This window comes from Capsicum annuum, chromosome 11 (assembly GCF_002878395.1).
Source record: "Capsicum annuum cultivar UCD-10X-F1 chromosome 11, UCD10Xv1.1, whole genome shotgun sequence".
NCBI classification, from domain to species: Eukaryota; Viridiplantae; Streptophyta; class Magnoliopsida; order Solanales; family Solanaceae; genus Capsicum; species Capsicum annuum.
The window spans coordinates 392127-408853 of NC_061121.1; the positions used below are offsets into that span (position 1 = coordinate 392127).

General features: G+C 31.5%; 1 protein-coding gene across 2 annotated transcripts; it reads left to right on the forward strand.

Annotated features, from left to right (window-relative positions):
• The first annotated feature begins 7011 nt into the window (after nucleotides 1–7011).
• Nucleotides 7012–10818, forward strand: LOC107856443 (auxin efflux carrier component 7). Of its 2 annotated transcripts, none has more exons than XM_016701452.2 (6): nucleotides 7012–8631; nucleotides 8761–9055; nucleotides 9177–9262; nucleotides 9708–9865; nucleotides 10031–10107; nucleotides 10191–10818. In XM_016701452.2, exons 1-6 carry the CDS (start codon nucleotides 7365–7367, stop codon nucleotides 10255–10257), a joined length of 1950 nt encoding a protein of 649 aa, XP_016556938.2. In that variant the 5' UTR covers nucleotides 7012–7364; the 3' UTR covers nucleotides 10258–10818. The 2 variants fall into 2 exon arrangements, with proteins under 2 accessions (XP_016556938.2, XP_016556937.2); XM_016701451.2 differs by having other exon boundaries at nucleotides 7013–8631; nucleotides 8746–9055.
• The last annotated feature ends 5909 nt before the right edge of the window (nucleotides 10819–16727 follow it).

Consider the following 16727-nt stretch of genomic DNA (forward strand, 5'->3'; position numbering starts at 1 on the left):
CATACATTTGTCTCATACACTATGGGGATGGTGAGAAGAGATATATTTTACATCCCAGAGGGGCTATAATTGGAGATACCATTGTTTCTGGTACAGAAGTTCCTATAAAAATGGGAAATGTCCTACCTTTAAGTGCAGGTTGAACTATTGATTTACGTAATTGGAAATAACCAATTAGGTTTATGACGAAACCTAGAAATCGATCACTGATCCAATTTGAGTACCTCTGCAGGATATACCTCAACAGAAAACTGAAGAGTAACAGCAGCAAGTGATTGAGTTCAGTAGTTCCTCATATAAAATTATTGACTGTAGAGATATAGTAATATGGAGAAGACAAAATTGTTTCAAGCACCGACAGAACCGGAAGCGCCCCTTCTTTCAAAGAGAGGAGGACAGGTTATTCACATTTCATTTGATGGTCAGAGGCGAATTGAAAGTTAAGCAGTGGGAATTCTAAAGATTCCCCGGGGTCAATAATGTGGGTTAAGAACGTTAGTTTTCGAGTTCAAATCCCAGTTGAGACCAAAAAAAGACACTAGATGATTCTTTCCAATGTGTCCTACCTAGCCTTGGACTGAATTACTGATATCTGGTGCTAGTGAAAGATGGTAGGTATCACGTGAATTTAGTCGAGGCCCACCCAGACACCACGGTTATGAGAAAAAAAAACTATATAATGTCCCAAATTTAAATTACATAAAGGGGCAGCCCAGTGCACTAAGCTCCTCCTGATCACATGGCACAACTTTACAAGTTACTCCAAGACTCTCCTTTGAAATATAAATTACATGTGAGCTGGTTATTGAATCTTGTTGTTTACTACTGTAATGAAATTAGAATACAGTGGATGAATGAATGAATGAGACGTACCTTAGCTTCAACAAATTTAAAGCCATGGAGTCTACGAATAACATTGAGTATCTCCTCATGGCTAAAACCAAACTGTTGTGCAAAGTTTCAGAATTAGAAATCTCTTCTTCCTTCTCCAGACATACCAGTATGGCCTCTTCAGCCATCAATGGTCCTAGGGTTTATCTTTGTTTACTCAAAACCTAAAACTGTCACAGTACATTGTTAGATACTCCTCTGTTTACTTTTAATTTTAGGGTGTGTTTGGATCCTATAATGACTTCCCTCGTAGGCCAAGGGAAAATGACAAATGTGACTTATGACCCCACCCTCACCCCTCTTCCCCACCCCAACAACACTCATATTCACATGACTCAAAAAATTCATATTTCTTAAAAATTTATATTACTTAGAAATATTTTTCACTGTGCTTTGCTTGAATTTTTCACTGCTTGAAATAAAAAATAGTGAAGCCCGAATTTTTTTCATTTTCAATGTTCGTTGAATGTATTGTTATTTTCATATGCATAAAGGAAGACTTTCATTTTGTCATCGATGTAACTTATTTCACGAGGTTAAATAAGCTTGTCGTTTCGTTATATTTCTACTGGTTGTAGTATCTTGAGATTGTCCTGACAAAATATTGAAAAGTGTCTTCTATATTTGCTAATTCATAGTTGCTTAAATTTAGTGATCGTAATATTTTAGTATTTGATATTGATATTATTTGTTATGCTTAAATTAGTTCTTACAAATTATTGAATTGCTAGAGGCACTAATATACTAGTTAACAGTTAGTAGTATTTTCTAAAAAAATATTTTTTTCATTCACCAATCAAACACTAGAAAATATTTTTCTAAAAAATAGTCTCTACTCACCAACCAAACATCATAAAATATTTTTCAATCACCAACCAAACATGAGAAAATAAGTAGAAAACCAATTTATTTTCCAGGAAAACATTTTCCAAGAAAACATTTTCCACGGAAAATATTTTCCATCATACCAAACACACCCTTAGTTGTACTTAGATTTGGAATTTGACTCAAAATTTTAAAAAATTATTTTAATTTTATGATTATAAATTTAAATTATATAAAATGTATCAAAATATCAAAAAAAAAAAATTATTCTTTTTGAAACAGATAAAAAAATTAAATATCAATTAATAAGAATGGTAAGATAAAATATTATATTAATTATTATTTTCTTAACACATATTAAGTTCATATATAATAAGTAAAAATAAATAGAGAGACAGGATATTTTTTTTATATAAACTATATAGGAGTAATATATGATTCGTGTAAAAGAAGGGCCGGAGCCAACTTAAGGCTAGGATTCATTATAAATGATATTATTTATACATAACTAAAATTAATTCTTATGCATATATATATAATAGATTTTGAATCCTTCAATTAATTTGTATATTTACTTGTTTATATTTTGATCTCCTAAATAAAAACAATAGCTTCGCTATTGGATAAAAGGAAAAATATAACCAACTAAAATTTTATCATAAAAAAGAAGGATCGAAAGAGATAATAATAGCACGTGGGGACTATACAAATAGTAATGGTAAAAATATGAATTGTGCTAGAGTTTCAATTATATTATTTTTGGTAAGTACAATTGCATGACAGTAATTAATTTATCAATTATCAATAGTACAAATGGCTATTTTATGAGATTTTCCCCAAAAATAGAGAACTGGGCTTTTCGTTTTTGTCACAGGCCTCTTTGGGTAAACCAACTACCAACCTGATCCAGTATTCTAAAATATTGGAAAGGCCCAATATTCTTTTTTTAAAAAAAAAAAAAAAAAAAAATCACTTTGTATACCATGTAATAATTCCGATAAATCAGTCATAGATGTATACCCTCACTTGAAAGACCTACAATCTTTAGGAATTCATGCACACTTCGCGGGACGTAGGACGCAATGAAAGAATAAAATCTATAGAGATGGGATCCGTCAGATCTCTAATGCGTAAAACTAAAGTAAAAAAAAAAGCGCTTGTAAATCGTTACGAGCAGATTATAAAGGACTACAAAACCAATTGATCCGTCGTTGAATATCATTATGTACCAAGATAGCTAAAAGTGTGCATCTTATTATTATACTAGTGGGGACATGGGGTAGTTTTAGTAGATCCATGGAGAGTGACAGAGCATGAGAATGTGGGTGGTGGGCCAAGTCCAATGGGCCAAACAAGCCAGCCCACCTCTTTTGACTAATAGAGAGTGACCTCAAACCACTTCACTTGGACCATACCCTTTGTCACATTTTTTTTCTTTTATGTACTACTATATACCCTCTCACTTGCATCTCATTGTCTTTCCTCTTTTATCTTTGCTTTATTACAATTACAACAACAGCAACAACATACCCAGTCTATTCCCACATAATGGGGTCTGGGGAGGGTAGAGCGTACGCAGATTGTACCACTATCGGATTTCCCAGGGGCCACCCATGCATCCTAATAATACTCTCGCTGAAGCACACTTAATTTCGGAGTTCTGATGAAATCCGATGCGTTAGTGCTGGTATGATCACATCCCATCGCTTCTTTATGGTGGAACTAAAATAGATATGTACAATTAGATAGCTTGGAAGGTTAGTTACTTTGTGATAAGATGGAAGGAAAAAAACTTGGGGTGGGGGTGAGGGCTTTATCAAGAAAGATTTATTTATTTGGCATTTCATATATGGATGAGAATATTCTTGTTTAATTTGGTATGTACTTCTATTATCACTTGCCAATTGATTTCTATTCTTACTTAACAGCATTCAAATAATGTTAAAAGTGAATATTGATGACTTTCCAAATTTTGATTAGAGTCATCACTCTATAAACTTAGTAAAAATGCTAACTAACCTTGTATTTACATGTTTAAAGTCATTATAGTCTAGAAAATTCTTTGAATCATCAGTATGTATAACTTAAATATCAGTAGTATCGGTGATTTGATCTCTCTCTATATATATGATTTTGAACAATTCTCACTTCACAAATTAATTCTAGAGTTTTGAGTTATGTTGAATGTTCATCCTCCTATCACGTATAGTATAAGAAACACACTCATTTTGGTTTCATAATTTATTCAACTCTGAGCCTCCATACATATTATGTTGTCCACGCTCCAATAAGCAGGCCCTGGTTGTAACGTATCAGAATTTCTCGATTTATGACTTAACTTTTGAAGTTGAATTACCTCTATATAGGTTCATTTTCTTATCACATGCCATATATATGTTCTATTATACACGTAGCTCCTAATATATCTATCATCATATACAAAATAATCGTTCTAAATATTTTAAATATGTGACACGACTTAAAATACGAATGGCCAAAGTTATCTAATTTTTCGTGTGAATTTGGACATTGAATTTCTACCAATTATTATGTCATATTAATTACCAACTCAAAATAATTAAAAAACATATAGATGATAAAATCGCAGTCAAAGAAAACCTTATTAATTCTTCAAATTATAATTGTGCCACGTAAAATTGGACAAACGATCATATGTTCATAGCTATTAATCAGATTTTGATCCGTGAAATTTTAGATCTCTAAAATACAATTAAATTAATGTGTAATATATATGATTCTTGATGGTTCTAACTAACCTTTTTTTTTTCTTTTCTTTTTGACTTGTAGTTTAATTAGAAGTTTGGTGATTAATTGGGTGCTTGTGAAAAGGGTGGTCCTCTTATGGTCAAATCATTGTCCAAAACAAACTTTATTTAAATTGGGACTTTGAGAATACTTGCCTATATAGTGGGTGTGGGTGAGTGAAATTAAATTAAAGAAAAGATTGTTACCTTTTTTTTTTTAATGAATGAATATGATAATGTTACTCAATCATGTAGGCACAAAAGTTGATTGATCTTTTAGGTAAATATGAGTGAGACGAGACATATGCTAGTTTTCCACCCCCAAAAAAACAAAACAAAAGAAAAAAGAATAACTTTATTTCAATAGTTTGTTAATATGCAAATGATTTATTTGAAAAAGAAGCTTGCATATATAATTGATTTTTGTTACAATTTTCACCTAATCTGATGCTTGAATTGGTGTATTATATATCATGTCCCATTTCACATGTCAAGTTATTCTTTACTCTTCTTAAGAGACAAAACATATAATTATAACATTAACTAAATTCTAGCAAAAAATATTGTATCATAGTGTTATCTATAAGTGTATACTATTACAATGCAATGATGTTCATTTTTTTTTTGTTTCCCACCTGGTGTTCAATATCCGTGTTGGATCCCCGACAAATTCGGATCGCACACTGCAGGGCTCATTCTTGGGGTGATGCCCCCAATAAAATTTTCTCCATACTCAAGGCTCGAACCCGAGACCTCTGATTAAGGGTGGAGTAGTCCCATCACTACACCACAACCAATGTTGGGGCAACGATGTTCATTATGTGCTTTGATCTGATGTATGGATTTGAAATGGTGAAACGGATATTATGATTTCAAAACTATTTGTCCCAAGGTATTTCTCACAGAGTTGTATGACTCACTCGATCTATTTATTTTTATGTTTATCAGTTATGCTACTGAGTATTAGGTGTAATCGATTAAACATGGTCCAACTCATGATTTGTCACGTCTAATTTTTTTCTGTCTGTTCAACGTATACTATAGAGTATTTTTTTTTTTTCCATGCTCAAACCATTGAATGTGCAATATATGCTTTTGGGGCATGATAATAATGTGTTACAATTATGTCAATTTTATGAGAAAACAACATAACCCGAGAATATGGGAATATAATTATATCAATAAACTGTTCATATACAGTTGCATTTTAGGCAAGTTATGCTCTTATTTAATTTCTAAAGAGATAGGAATATATATATATGGCCAAGATTAATATAGATGTTAGCTCTTTATCTTCAAGAAAAAATTTGGGATTCAAATGAAGTCTCTTTTTTAAATGTGGGTCAAAACCAAATTCCAAAATCTGTCTTTAAGTTGAAATATTATATTAGATATTATATCTAGGGAAATAATAAGATATGTCACGGACACAGAACAAGATTCACCTAAACTATAGCACGTGAAATATTACAATTAATCCCAAAATCATATAAAAAAGAAATTAATTAAATTACCCCTTTGGAGTCTAGATTTTGACTAAATTCTTGAATATTTTTGGCTTCTATTATAAAGGTTTAATTAAATTAAAGAGGTTCAACACATATAATGATTAATAATTTTTGTCATAACGAGTGAACAAATAGTAATATGTTAAATCATGTGATAAGATAAAATAGTTCTCAAAATACCTCTACCTTTGAGTTAACCTCGAGTTTGAGCTCCTGCAAATGAAAAGAATTTGTTAATTCTTCAAAAAAATAAACATAACAAATGAAAAAGTAGTAACATGCACATGAACAAGAAGTCAAGAACCAATGTCATTTTCATGCTACTGTATTTAATTTCACTTGGCAGCAATTTTTAATCTTTAAACATAGGTTACTTTTGACAAAAAAGTTGAATAGCTATTTTACATCCTTATACATAGGAATATAATAATTATGTTCTAACCGAAAGTTTGTACTAATTTATTTGTCCATGGTAGAAGGTTCAATTTTCTACTTTTTATTAGGAGTTAATTTATAACGAAAATTCGAATTCAAAATTACTTATACAACAACAACAAAAATAAATTGAAAAAGAAAAAGTAAACAAAAAGAGAGAAGAAAAGTTATCCATGTCCTTATACAACCTAGGCCATCAAATACTAGCTACGTTATTATGTCAATTACATGCAAACTCTTATTCATCGGGAATGGTACGATTGTTTCATTCTTAATTAAAAATTTTAAATTGAGCATGAAAAATAATTTTCATAGAGATTCAATTTCTTCTCAAATGAATTTTAAACGATGTGAAATCAGATCTTTCTAAATACTAATATCAAACATGAAAGAAAACGGAAAAACATGCAAATTAAAGTTTTGCAAACCCTTGTTCCTTTAACCCAACCATACTATGTGGTCACCTCTTAACCAAACCCCCCCCCCCCCCCCCCCCCCCCCCCACCAACCCCCACATCAAAAAAATTAAACCACTTTTTCTCAACTCATTTCTTTATCAATATCTAATCTCAAAAACTCAACTGGTCCCCAAAAAAAATAATCAGTTTTTCCTCTTATAATAAAACTTCCCAAAGTTTCAAGTTCAATCAGCCCCCCCTCCTCCCCGCAACCCCCCATACCACCACTCACCACACTTCCCTATATATAAATCTTCCACATTTTACACTTTCATGTAAAATTTCACTCTTTTTTCTTCTTCCTCTTCTCCCAAAAAAGAAAAAAAAAACATACTTTCTCATTAGTCCTTTTTAAGTCTGCAACACTGCAGAATAATCAACAACATATATCCTTTCAGTCAGTAACCATTTAGCCAGTACAGTTAAATAACGGTTTTTTCTATTACCCATTTAGCCATTCTTAGTATTTAAGTTTTGCAAAAATGATCACTTGGCACGATCTATATGTTGTGTTAACAGCAGTTGTTCCACTATATGTTGCTATGATCTTAGCTTATGGTTCTGTACGTTGGTGGAAAATATTTTCTCCTGATCAATGCTCTGGGATTAACCGATTCGTTGCTATTTTTGCAGTTCCATTGTTGTCCTTTCACTTTATTTCTTTAAACAATCCATATGAAATGAACTTTCGTTTCATTGCTGCGGATTCGTTACAGAAAGTTATTATGCTTGTGGTTCTTGCTTTATGGGCTAATTTAACAAAAAATGGTAGTCTTGAATGGAGCATAACAATATTTTCACTTTCTACACTGCCAAATACATTGGTTATGGGTATTCCTTTGTTAATTGCTATGTATGGTGAGTACTCTGGAAGTCTCATGGTACAAGTTGTTGTGTTACAGTGTATCATATGGTATACACTTTTGCTGTTTCTATTCGAGTATCGTGGAGCTAAAATGCTGATTATGGAACAATTCCCAGAAACTGCTGCATCAATTGTTTCGTTTAAAGTGGAATCTGATGTTGTATCTCTAGATGGTCATGATTTTCTTGAAACAGATGCTGAAATTGGACAAGATGGTAAACTTCATGTCACTGTTAGGAAATCAAATGCATCGCGAAGATCGTTCGCGATGGATGATCGACCTTCAAATCTTACTGGAGCTGAGATTTATAGTCTTAGTTCTTCTAGGAATCCAACTCCTAGAGGGTCTAATTTTAATCATAATGATTTTTACTCTATGATGGGTTTTCCTGGAGGAAGATTATCCAACTTCGGTCCTGCTGATATGTACTCTGTACAATCATCTCGGGGTCCGACTCCTAGACCTTCTAATTTTGAAGAAAATTGTGCTCCAGGAGGTCTAGTCCAGAGCTCCCCAAGGTTCGGATATTTCCCAGCACAGCAACCTGCTGTGCCGGGATCTTATCCTGCCCCGAACCCTGATATTGCTTCTACAGTGCCTAAAAGCACAAAAATTCAACAACCAAATGTACAACCACAGAAGCAGGAGGGACAACACCACCACCAGCAGCAGCAGCAACCAAATGCTAAGGCCAATAATCATGATGCTAAGGAACTTCATATGTTTGTATGGAGCTCGAGTAATTCTCCGGTGTCGGAAGCCGGTGGCCTCCACGTGTTCGGTGGCACTGATTTCAGTGCCAACGAACAATCGGGTCGATCCGATGGAGCCAAAGAAATTCGGATGTTGGTTTCAGATCATCCCCAAAATGGGGATACAAAAGGTACTATACAATTTTTTTTATTTTTTTTTAAATTTCTAAGATATAATATAAAGTATTTAAATGTTTTTTTTAGTGAATCCATTTTAATATGCTTTAATAATTTCATATTTGAAGCCATTCCCCAAACAGGAGAATTTGGAGGGGAGGATTTCACCTTTGGAGGTGCGAATGGTGGTGGAAAAGATGGAGACGAAGAAAAAGGAGATAAAGAGGGACCCACTGGACTGACTAAACTGGGGTCCAGTTCCACTTCGGAACTGCATCCCAAAATCGGTGGAGGACAAGATGTTGGAATTGGAAAACAGATGCCTCCGGCGAGTGTTATGACTCGTTTGATCTTAATCATGGTTTGGCGTAAGCTTATTCGTAACCCAAACACGTATTCGAGCCTCATTGGTCTGACTTGGTCCTTAGTCTCATTCAGGTAAAGCTAATTACGGATTAAGAAATTAATTACTGTCTTAACTTTTTCAAACATTTTGAGTTGGATTAGTGGAAAAAAAAAAGTTCATAAAGTTGTCCAATTAATTAGGTTGTTTTTGCAGGTGGGATGTGCACATGCCCAAAATCATAGAGAAATCAATCTCCATTCTCTCAGACGCTGGCCTTGGAATGGCTATGTTTAGCTTGGGTAAGTAAATAATTATCGAATTCTGAATAAATTACCAGATCAAAATTACTGTATTTTGCCGAGCACGAAGATAAAATTGTAGTTTCGTAGTATTAATTAATTCTTGACGCTCCCATTGTCAATCATTTAAAGCATTCAAATTTTTCAACTATATGCTAGTACGCAGTACCTTTCTCTATCATATGCTAACCATTTCTAATACGTTAAGTTCTACAAATTTGACCATAATTATATTATCAAAATCATCATAGTCTTCGTGGGGTCGAGAAGCTAATGTCTTTACTTGACTGAGATCATTGGTTTGGTTACTAGTAGTTGAAATTTAACGTGAGAAGACGGATCTAGAATCTTGATCAATTTGTGGATTCAAAAGACACACGACTTACACTTGAAGTGTAACGTAACGAGTTCAGTTGAACTCAGAGAATCTGTTTGGTATTTGTAGGTTTGTTTATGGCACTCCAACCAAAGATCATTGCATGTGGGAACACAGTGGCTACATTTGCAATGGCTGTGAGATTTCTGACTGGCCCAGCAGTTATGGCTGCTGCTTCAATTGCTGTTGGTCTTCGTGGTACTCTTCTTCATGTAGCCATTGTACAGGTAAATTATCCATCTCTTTTTAATAGTATATATTACTATATAGTTTTGATGGACATGAAATGACAAACTTCTTACTCCTTATTTAATGTTGCATTAAAATTGTTGGTTCATAAATAGTTTTATATATTGGATTTTTAAACATGTTATTGTAATTTTATATTTTAGGCTGCATTGCCACAAGGGATTGTCCCATTTGTGTTTGCTAAGGAGTACAACGTTCATCCAGCTATTCTTAGCACTGCGTAAGTTAAATTCGATAACTTGTTATAGCATGTTAAATTACACGTTATAATCGTGCGATAATTTGCTCCTCTCCACATTTCAGGGTTATTTTCGGGATGTTGATAGCGTTACCAATTACATTAGTGTACTACATCATCCTTGGATTATAAGAATATGTCAAAGCGAAAAAATAGTGGGAAATCAAAAGGCTTAATTAATTCATGGGATGAGAATTAATTAAAATTACCCATGAAAAATCCCAGATATTTGGAGCATAGGACAAGAAAATTGACTTAAAATTAGTTTATGAGGCCTCCATTTGAAGAAAAAAAATCCAAAATGTTGCAAAGTTTAGAAGAAAGGAGGAGACAAAGAAGAGCAAAACATGGAAGCAAAAGGGATGATTATAATTTATAGTCTATTTTCTTCCCCCATAATCATTACGCGTGTGAAGTATCAATTTGAAAAAAAAATAATAATGATAATTGTCAATTAGTAGAAATTCAAATTGATTTTGACATTTTGAATGTTAGATTGTAGTAGTTAGTACTTTTTAGTTTAACTTTTCTTTTTCTTGTTTAATTAATTAACCACTCGTGTGTATCTATTGTAATAGTTTGGTTTGCTAGTTGTTTAATTACTTCCATTGTAATTATTATGATCCAAAACATTTCAATGTCTTCGTGTAACCTATATGTTACCAGTTTGAATCGTGAAATTAGTCACTAATACTTCGATCTTTTGGATTGTAACCTTTAATTTCTTTGATTTCTGTATGAATGCATGATGTTTTGTGCATAATCGTTCGTCTTTGATTTCTGTATGAATGCATGATGTTTTGTGCATAATCGTTCGTCAAAAAGTTTTTATGTCTTCTTCACATTGTAACATGAAAATGATGTACTCATAAAAAGGGGGGACATTTCACATTCAAAGTTTGATTTTTCACCTCAAAAGAAAAAGTAGCAATAGATGCTAAAAGAGATACACTATTTATAAAAAAGGAACAGTGGGTGGATCTTTGAAAGTAAATTGTATTTTTTATTTCTTTGCTAAGGCTACAATGGATCTTTGCAATTTGCAACTTTTTTTTTTTTTAATTTGGCAACAAAGCACTTTAGATGTTGGGGTTTTCATTGAGAGCAACGTGAGATAAAAGCAGCATGAGTCAAAAGTGCTTCTTACTTTTGCCTTTTGATTTCTATATTGTTGAGATAATGATTTTGAATACGAGGGTTATGATAGGATGAATATGATTCTTCTATCTTTAATTAGAGATAGCAGTGTAAGTAGAATTTCATATACAGGCTCGATCGAACTTAGTTATTAGCACTTGAAATCTTCATTCTTAACAGTTATGAACGGACAGGAATAAGCAGTACCACATATAAAAGAAAACAAGAAAAACACACGGATTTTATGTGGAAACTCTTGACGGAAAAAAATCACGGGTAGAGGAGGAGGAAATTCACTGTAATGGAAAGGAGTACAAGGAGGAGACGAAAGTCTCAATTACGTATATATACCGTCCAAAATAACCCATTAAATCGCACTTATATAATACGTGCATATAAATAAATTCTAAACCCAAAAACATACAGGTCCATATTGGCTCGATTTCTTCGCTACCACCACAGACCCCACAAAAAATCACAAACATGGGTCGCACCGCAAACTTTTTCAAGGCCGAATCAACAAAATTTGGGTCACAAACTCTAACGTTAACTCATATAGTGAAATCTCGGCTCATCTTAGGACTAGATTCTCAAGTTCGAGTCTTGAAAACGAAAAAAGATACCAATAGCAGAAAGCGTTTTTTCCATTAATAGACCTTATGCAATGAATCAGGATCACAAAATAAATATCGAACATTCGATAGAAAAAACTAAAAAAGAAAAGATGATAGATGAGGAACATGAACAGGATGACGATACATACTGATGTGCCCATAATCCTACCCTACACCTAAGCCAAGCATGGGTTGTAATACAATGAACATATCACCTCAAAAGTTGTCCTATACTTTTTTTCATTTTCATTTTGTTTAAATGTTGAAAAAGTCATACTTAGCATGTTCTACTAAAAATAGATCATTACCTCTTAAGCTATAGCAATAATAATCTCATTTTTTATATATTAGTCATTAAAAAGGTGTAAATTAAACTAGCATGCTAACTGCATTGTGAAGCTTTATTAATGCATAAAGTTGATAGAAAAAGAAGAAAAAAAGAAGTGAAATGGAAAAATATAAGTCGAGACCCAAGAGGCGTCGTATTAATATTTTATTAAAGAAGTTGAAGTCGACTATATGAATGCTCACTTCTCTAGTTAAACTCATTTCATATCATCGCCATGCTATAAATAATTTATTAATTCAAATTTGGCCCCAACTCCGATGTTTTCGCCATATCAAACTCAACGATACCTTTCAATTGATCATAACTAAACATCGAATGCAGATAAATTTTCCACCCCCAACTCCCAAAGAAAAAGACCCCCCCCCCCACCCTCCCCCCTTTTTTTTTTATGATAAGTAAGTAGTCCTTCATCAAAGTTGTGAATAATAGATTGAGATTGTTTTAAATTCCAAGAAAGAAATGTCACGTAGCACAACATTCTCCTAAATTTAAAAGACGTTGATTTTACGCTGTCCTATTTTAAGGGGGCACATGCACTACTTTCTTTTTTTTCTTTGCATTGTTTCCCAAGCACTTCGATTAACTCCACTAATTGTTTGGTGCGAGACCGTGACATATAAGGTATAATAATTTCAGAATAAAATACAAAATTATTTTATCCAGCGTTTAATTAAAGGTTTTAATTAGTCTCAAAATTATTTATCTCACTATTTATATCCTAATGATGATATAAGTTATCTCATAAAGACAACTAATCTCGAGATAACTAATTTTATCGTTAATCAGATGTTTAATATTTGCCCGCAACTTAATAAATTTATTGTGGATGAAAATCTCGATTAGTCAATTTATAAGACGAATATGGATGATTAATAAAACATAAGTAATTTATTTTAAACATTATTATATGTCAATTTGAACCAGTTACTTGAAAACCTAATCTTTCTATCCCAATTTATTTGATTTTTATTCCCTTTTTAAGTATAATTACCTCATTCTTTTCATTTTTACTTTTTTTACTTTGTTGTTGTTACCAAGATTAGATCAAAAGAGGATTTTCTTGACATTAATAATAAAGATATTGTAGTCTCGATAATTGATAACCCAATTAATTAACACTAAGCTCTTCTTTTTTTTTCCTAGTTAATTGTAATATATTTTGGTGAAACCAAAAACTCTTTGCCCAAATACAGAAGCACTGTCTTCGATTTTCTAGGGATTAAATTTTTGTCATTTTTCTCCATAATTATTTATTTTAATTTTTGAAAAAAAAATATCTTTAAAATTAGCTACCATGGTTACTGTTTTTGACCAAAAGAAAAAATAATTAAAAAAAGTATCACACATAACATTCAATCTACATTCAACAAGTAGAAGGAAACATTCATTTCTTTTACATAATTGATAAAATAGTAAATAATTTAGCATTAACCTTTTTTTTTTTTGAATTTTTTTATATCTATACTTACATTAAAATCCGAATTCGTGGAGGAAAGTCTCATATTTAGACAAAGCACACTCTAATAGAGGTGAATTTTTATCAGTTGTTCGAATTTAAAGTCTCTGATCAAGAATGAAGAGACAGTTATGTTGCCGCTTCACTGCATCCTCATTGATTTAGTTTCATCAAAATATTTGCGAATATTTTCAAAATATATAGTTATTTTTTTTTAATAATTTTAATTCTTATTACGAAATCTAGAAGTGTTTAATCACACACCATTTGATCAATTTGAGACATGGGACCCTATAACAACTATAATATTCAAAAGCTCATCAAAATTACTAAAACCTAAGAATTTAATTAGGCACCTCAATTTGTCTTTATGTATATACACTTCTGGTCAAAGAAGAATTTCAAAGATTTTGTTAACAGTAAATACTAATAAAACATTCTAATGACACATATTTTATTCTTTAATTTATGTCAATATCGAAGTAATACTATATATATACACTAGATAGCTGCTTCGAAAATGAAAGAAAAGTTTGAAAAATACACATCTTATTATCACCATTGACCAAAATAGTTCCAACAAAATTGACTACTGTATATAATTTGTTAGGCTTTCTTTTTCCCTAACAGTTTGAAGATAAAATCTTTGCTATAGATTTTAGTTTTAAGCTTATGTTATATTATCACATTAAAAAAATCTACGACTTACCGACAAATTTAATTATTTTCATGTGGTCAAACTATATATATTATACCATCTATTTTCGAAGTGCAAATATTTTCTATAATGAAATAGACTTCATTAAATTATATTATAAAATATTCCAAAAAGAAGCCGTAAAATTACGTACCACTAATATGTACTATAGTTAACGCATGGGGTGCAACCGCATGTTCGTATATATGTCTCTTTCTATAGGTCCATGCATGTACAATAATTTTTTGTGTTTTAATTATATATATATACATTGTTAAAACGAAATTATACTATTAGGTTATCATTACCAATTATAAAAAGTAACATGCCTTGTTTGAAGTTTTCCAGTCTCATTAATGTGTGGATACTTACCTATAAGTATCGTATACATATTCAAAATTTAAAGTTTATGATCAGCACTTATAGCGATATTAAGTTAATATAAAATAATAAATGAATTCACATGAATTTATATACTCCCTTTGTCCCATTTTAGTTGGACACATTTCATTTTGTACGGTGATTAAAAAATCATAAATTAAATGATGAATTTTGCTATTATACCATTAATCCATACTAATGATATTCATTGGGCATAGAAATGGACATTGAAATTGTAATTATCCACACATAGTATATATTATTATTTGTAGGGGTAAAATGAAAAAAAAAATTAATTCTATCCTGATTTAGTAAGTGATCAACTAATGTGAGACATTTATTTTTAATAAGATAACCAATTAAAATAAAATTGAAGGAGTATATCTTAGGCTAGGTGCACCCTTGGGTGACCTAATTGGATGAAAAATATAATTTTTATACTAATTTATATAACTTAGCTTATGAATAAGCTTTTAAGATATATATAACTACAGATAAATTCCCATGATAAACATTAAGAGGTCACTAGATAAATATAGTAGGATTAGTTTACTAACTTGTTATAATATGTTGAGCTATTATACTATACACTATCGATATAAATAACTTAAATCATATACTTTTTATTCACTTTCGAACCGATGGTCTTTATACGAATCCGTATTCATAATTGTGGCGCAAAGAAATTGTATGACGATACATTTCTTAGACTTAAATCATCGATCCATCCTATTGAACCCGGTGATAAAAAATATATTTAATTGATCAGAACATGTCATGATTATAATAATACTCAATTGAAAAAGCTAACATGTGTGTTTCTATCACCTAGCTACATGCATGAAAAAAACCAAACATAATGTTAGTTTGATTTGCTTGTCATCTCTGTGTGAAGTGAATCTACGTTTACAAGACATAATAGCCAGCAAGAAAACTAGATAATTCGAACACCTCCATTTGTTGTATCCCTTTTTTCCACTATTGTTTGTTATTGTCTGTCTCAATCTTTGATTTTTTCTTTTTTTTTTTTTAAAAGATTCTTAAAAAATAATATTAATACGTTTGATGAATAAGGAAATTTCTAGTTTTGGACTGGAATTTGTAGTAGTTTTCTTAGAGTTGGAGACACTAGTGGCCCTCTTACCATAATTCTTTGTTGTGGACAAAATTATTATGTTCTTAGCCAGCTATTATATCATGTTCTTCTGCCCTTTTTGCTGTCTCATTTTAATTTGTTCTCTTTTTTTTTTTTCTTATTTTATTTACAGTTTTTCTTCTTCTTTTAATATACAAACGAAATTGATTTAATCATACATACTTTATTGAACGCGATATAGAAAAAATTAGTGCAAAAAATGATATGCGTGTATATAAAAAAAGGATACGTTTTTAAGATAGGCATCATGATAAGAATTAATTAAACAAGGTAAACTTTAGATTAACTTGATTTAAACTCGCTATATCTAACTTGACTCAGCCTATAAAATAGTGTAGAAGAGTATAATTTGAATTTGAACAAGTCAAAATGAACACAATTTGTGTACAAATTTCGTAGTCTAATTTTTCACTCTAATTTCAATAATTGGCCTCTGGTAGAGATGGGAAAAAATTGTGTTAACGTCTTCATTTAAATGCTATAATAATTAATGACTTGTTACTACTAGTGGGGGAGGGAGGAAGGGAATAATTTCCCAAAACTACATAACACCTTCAATGGGTACACTCACTATCTACTTTTGGTCATATACATATAACACATATACACCTATTTAATATACTAACATATAGTAATTAAGAAGGGAAACAATGTCAAGTTAACAATCAATGTAATGCACACAAGACGTTGACTTGTCAGCTATATATATCCCTTCATAAGCAGTTATAGATGTAGTTTCTCTTCCTTCTTTCTTTCTTAATGATTTATTCAAAATGCACATCAGGACATTAAATGTAACAATTACATAAGCT

Coding starts and splice junctions, on each gene's coding strand:
- LOC107856443 (XM_016701451.2), top strand. CDS start 7,365: ATGATCACTTGGCACGATCTATATGTTGTGTTAACAGCAGTTGTTCCA. Junction 8,632..8,745: donor CCAAAATGGGGATACAAAAG/GTACTATACAAT, acceptor TCATATTTGAAG/CCATTCCCCAAACAGGAGAA. Junction 10,108..10,190: donor CCAGCTATTCTTAGCACTGC/GTAAGTTAAATT, acceptor TCCACATTTCAG/GGTTATTTTCGGGATGTTGA.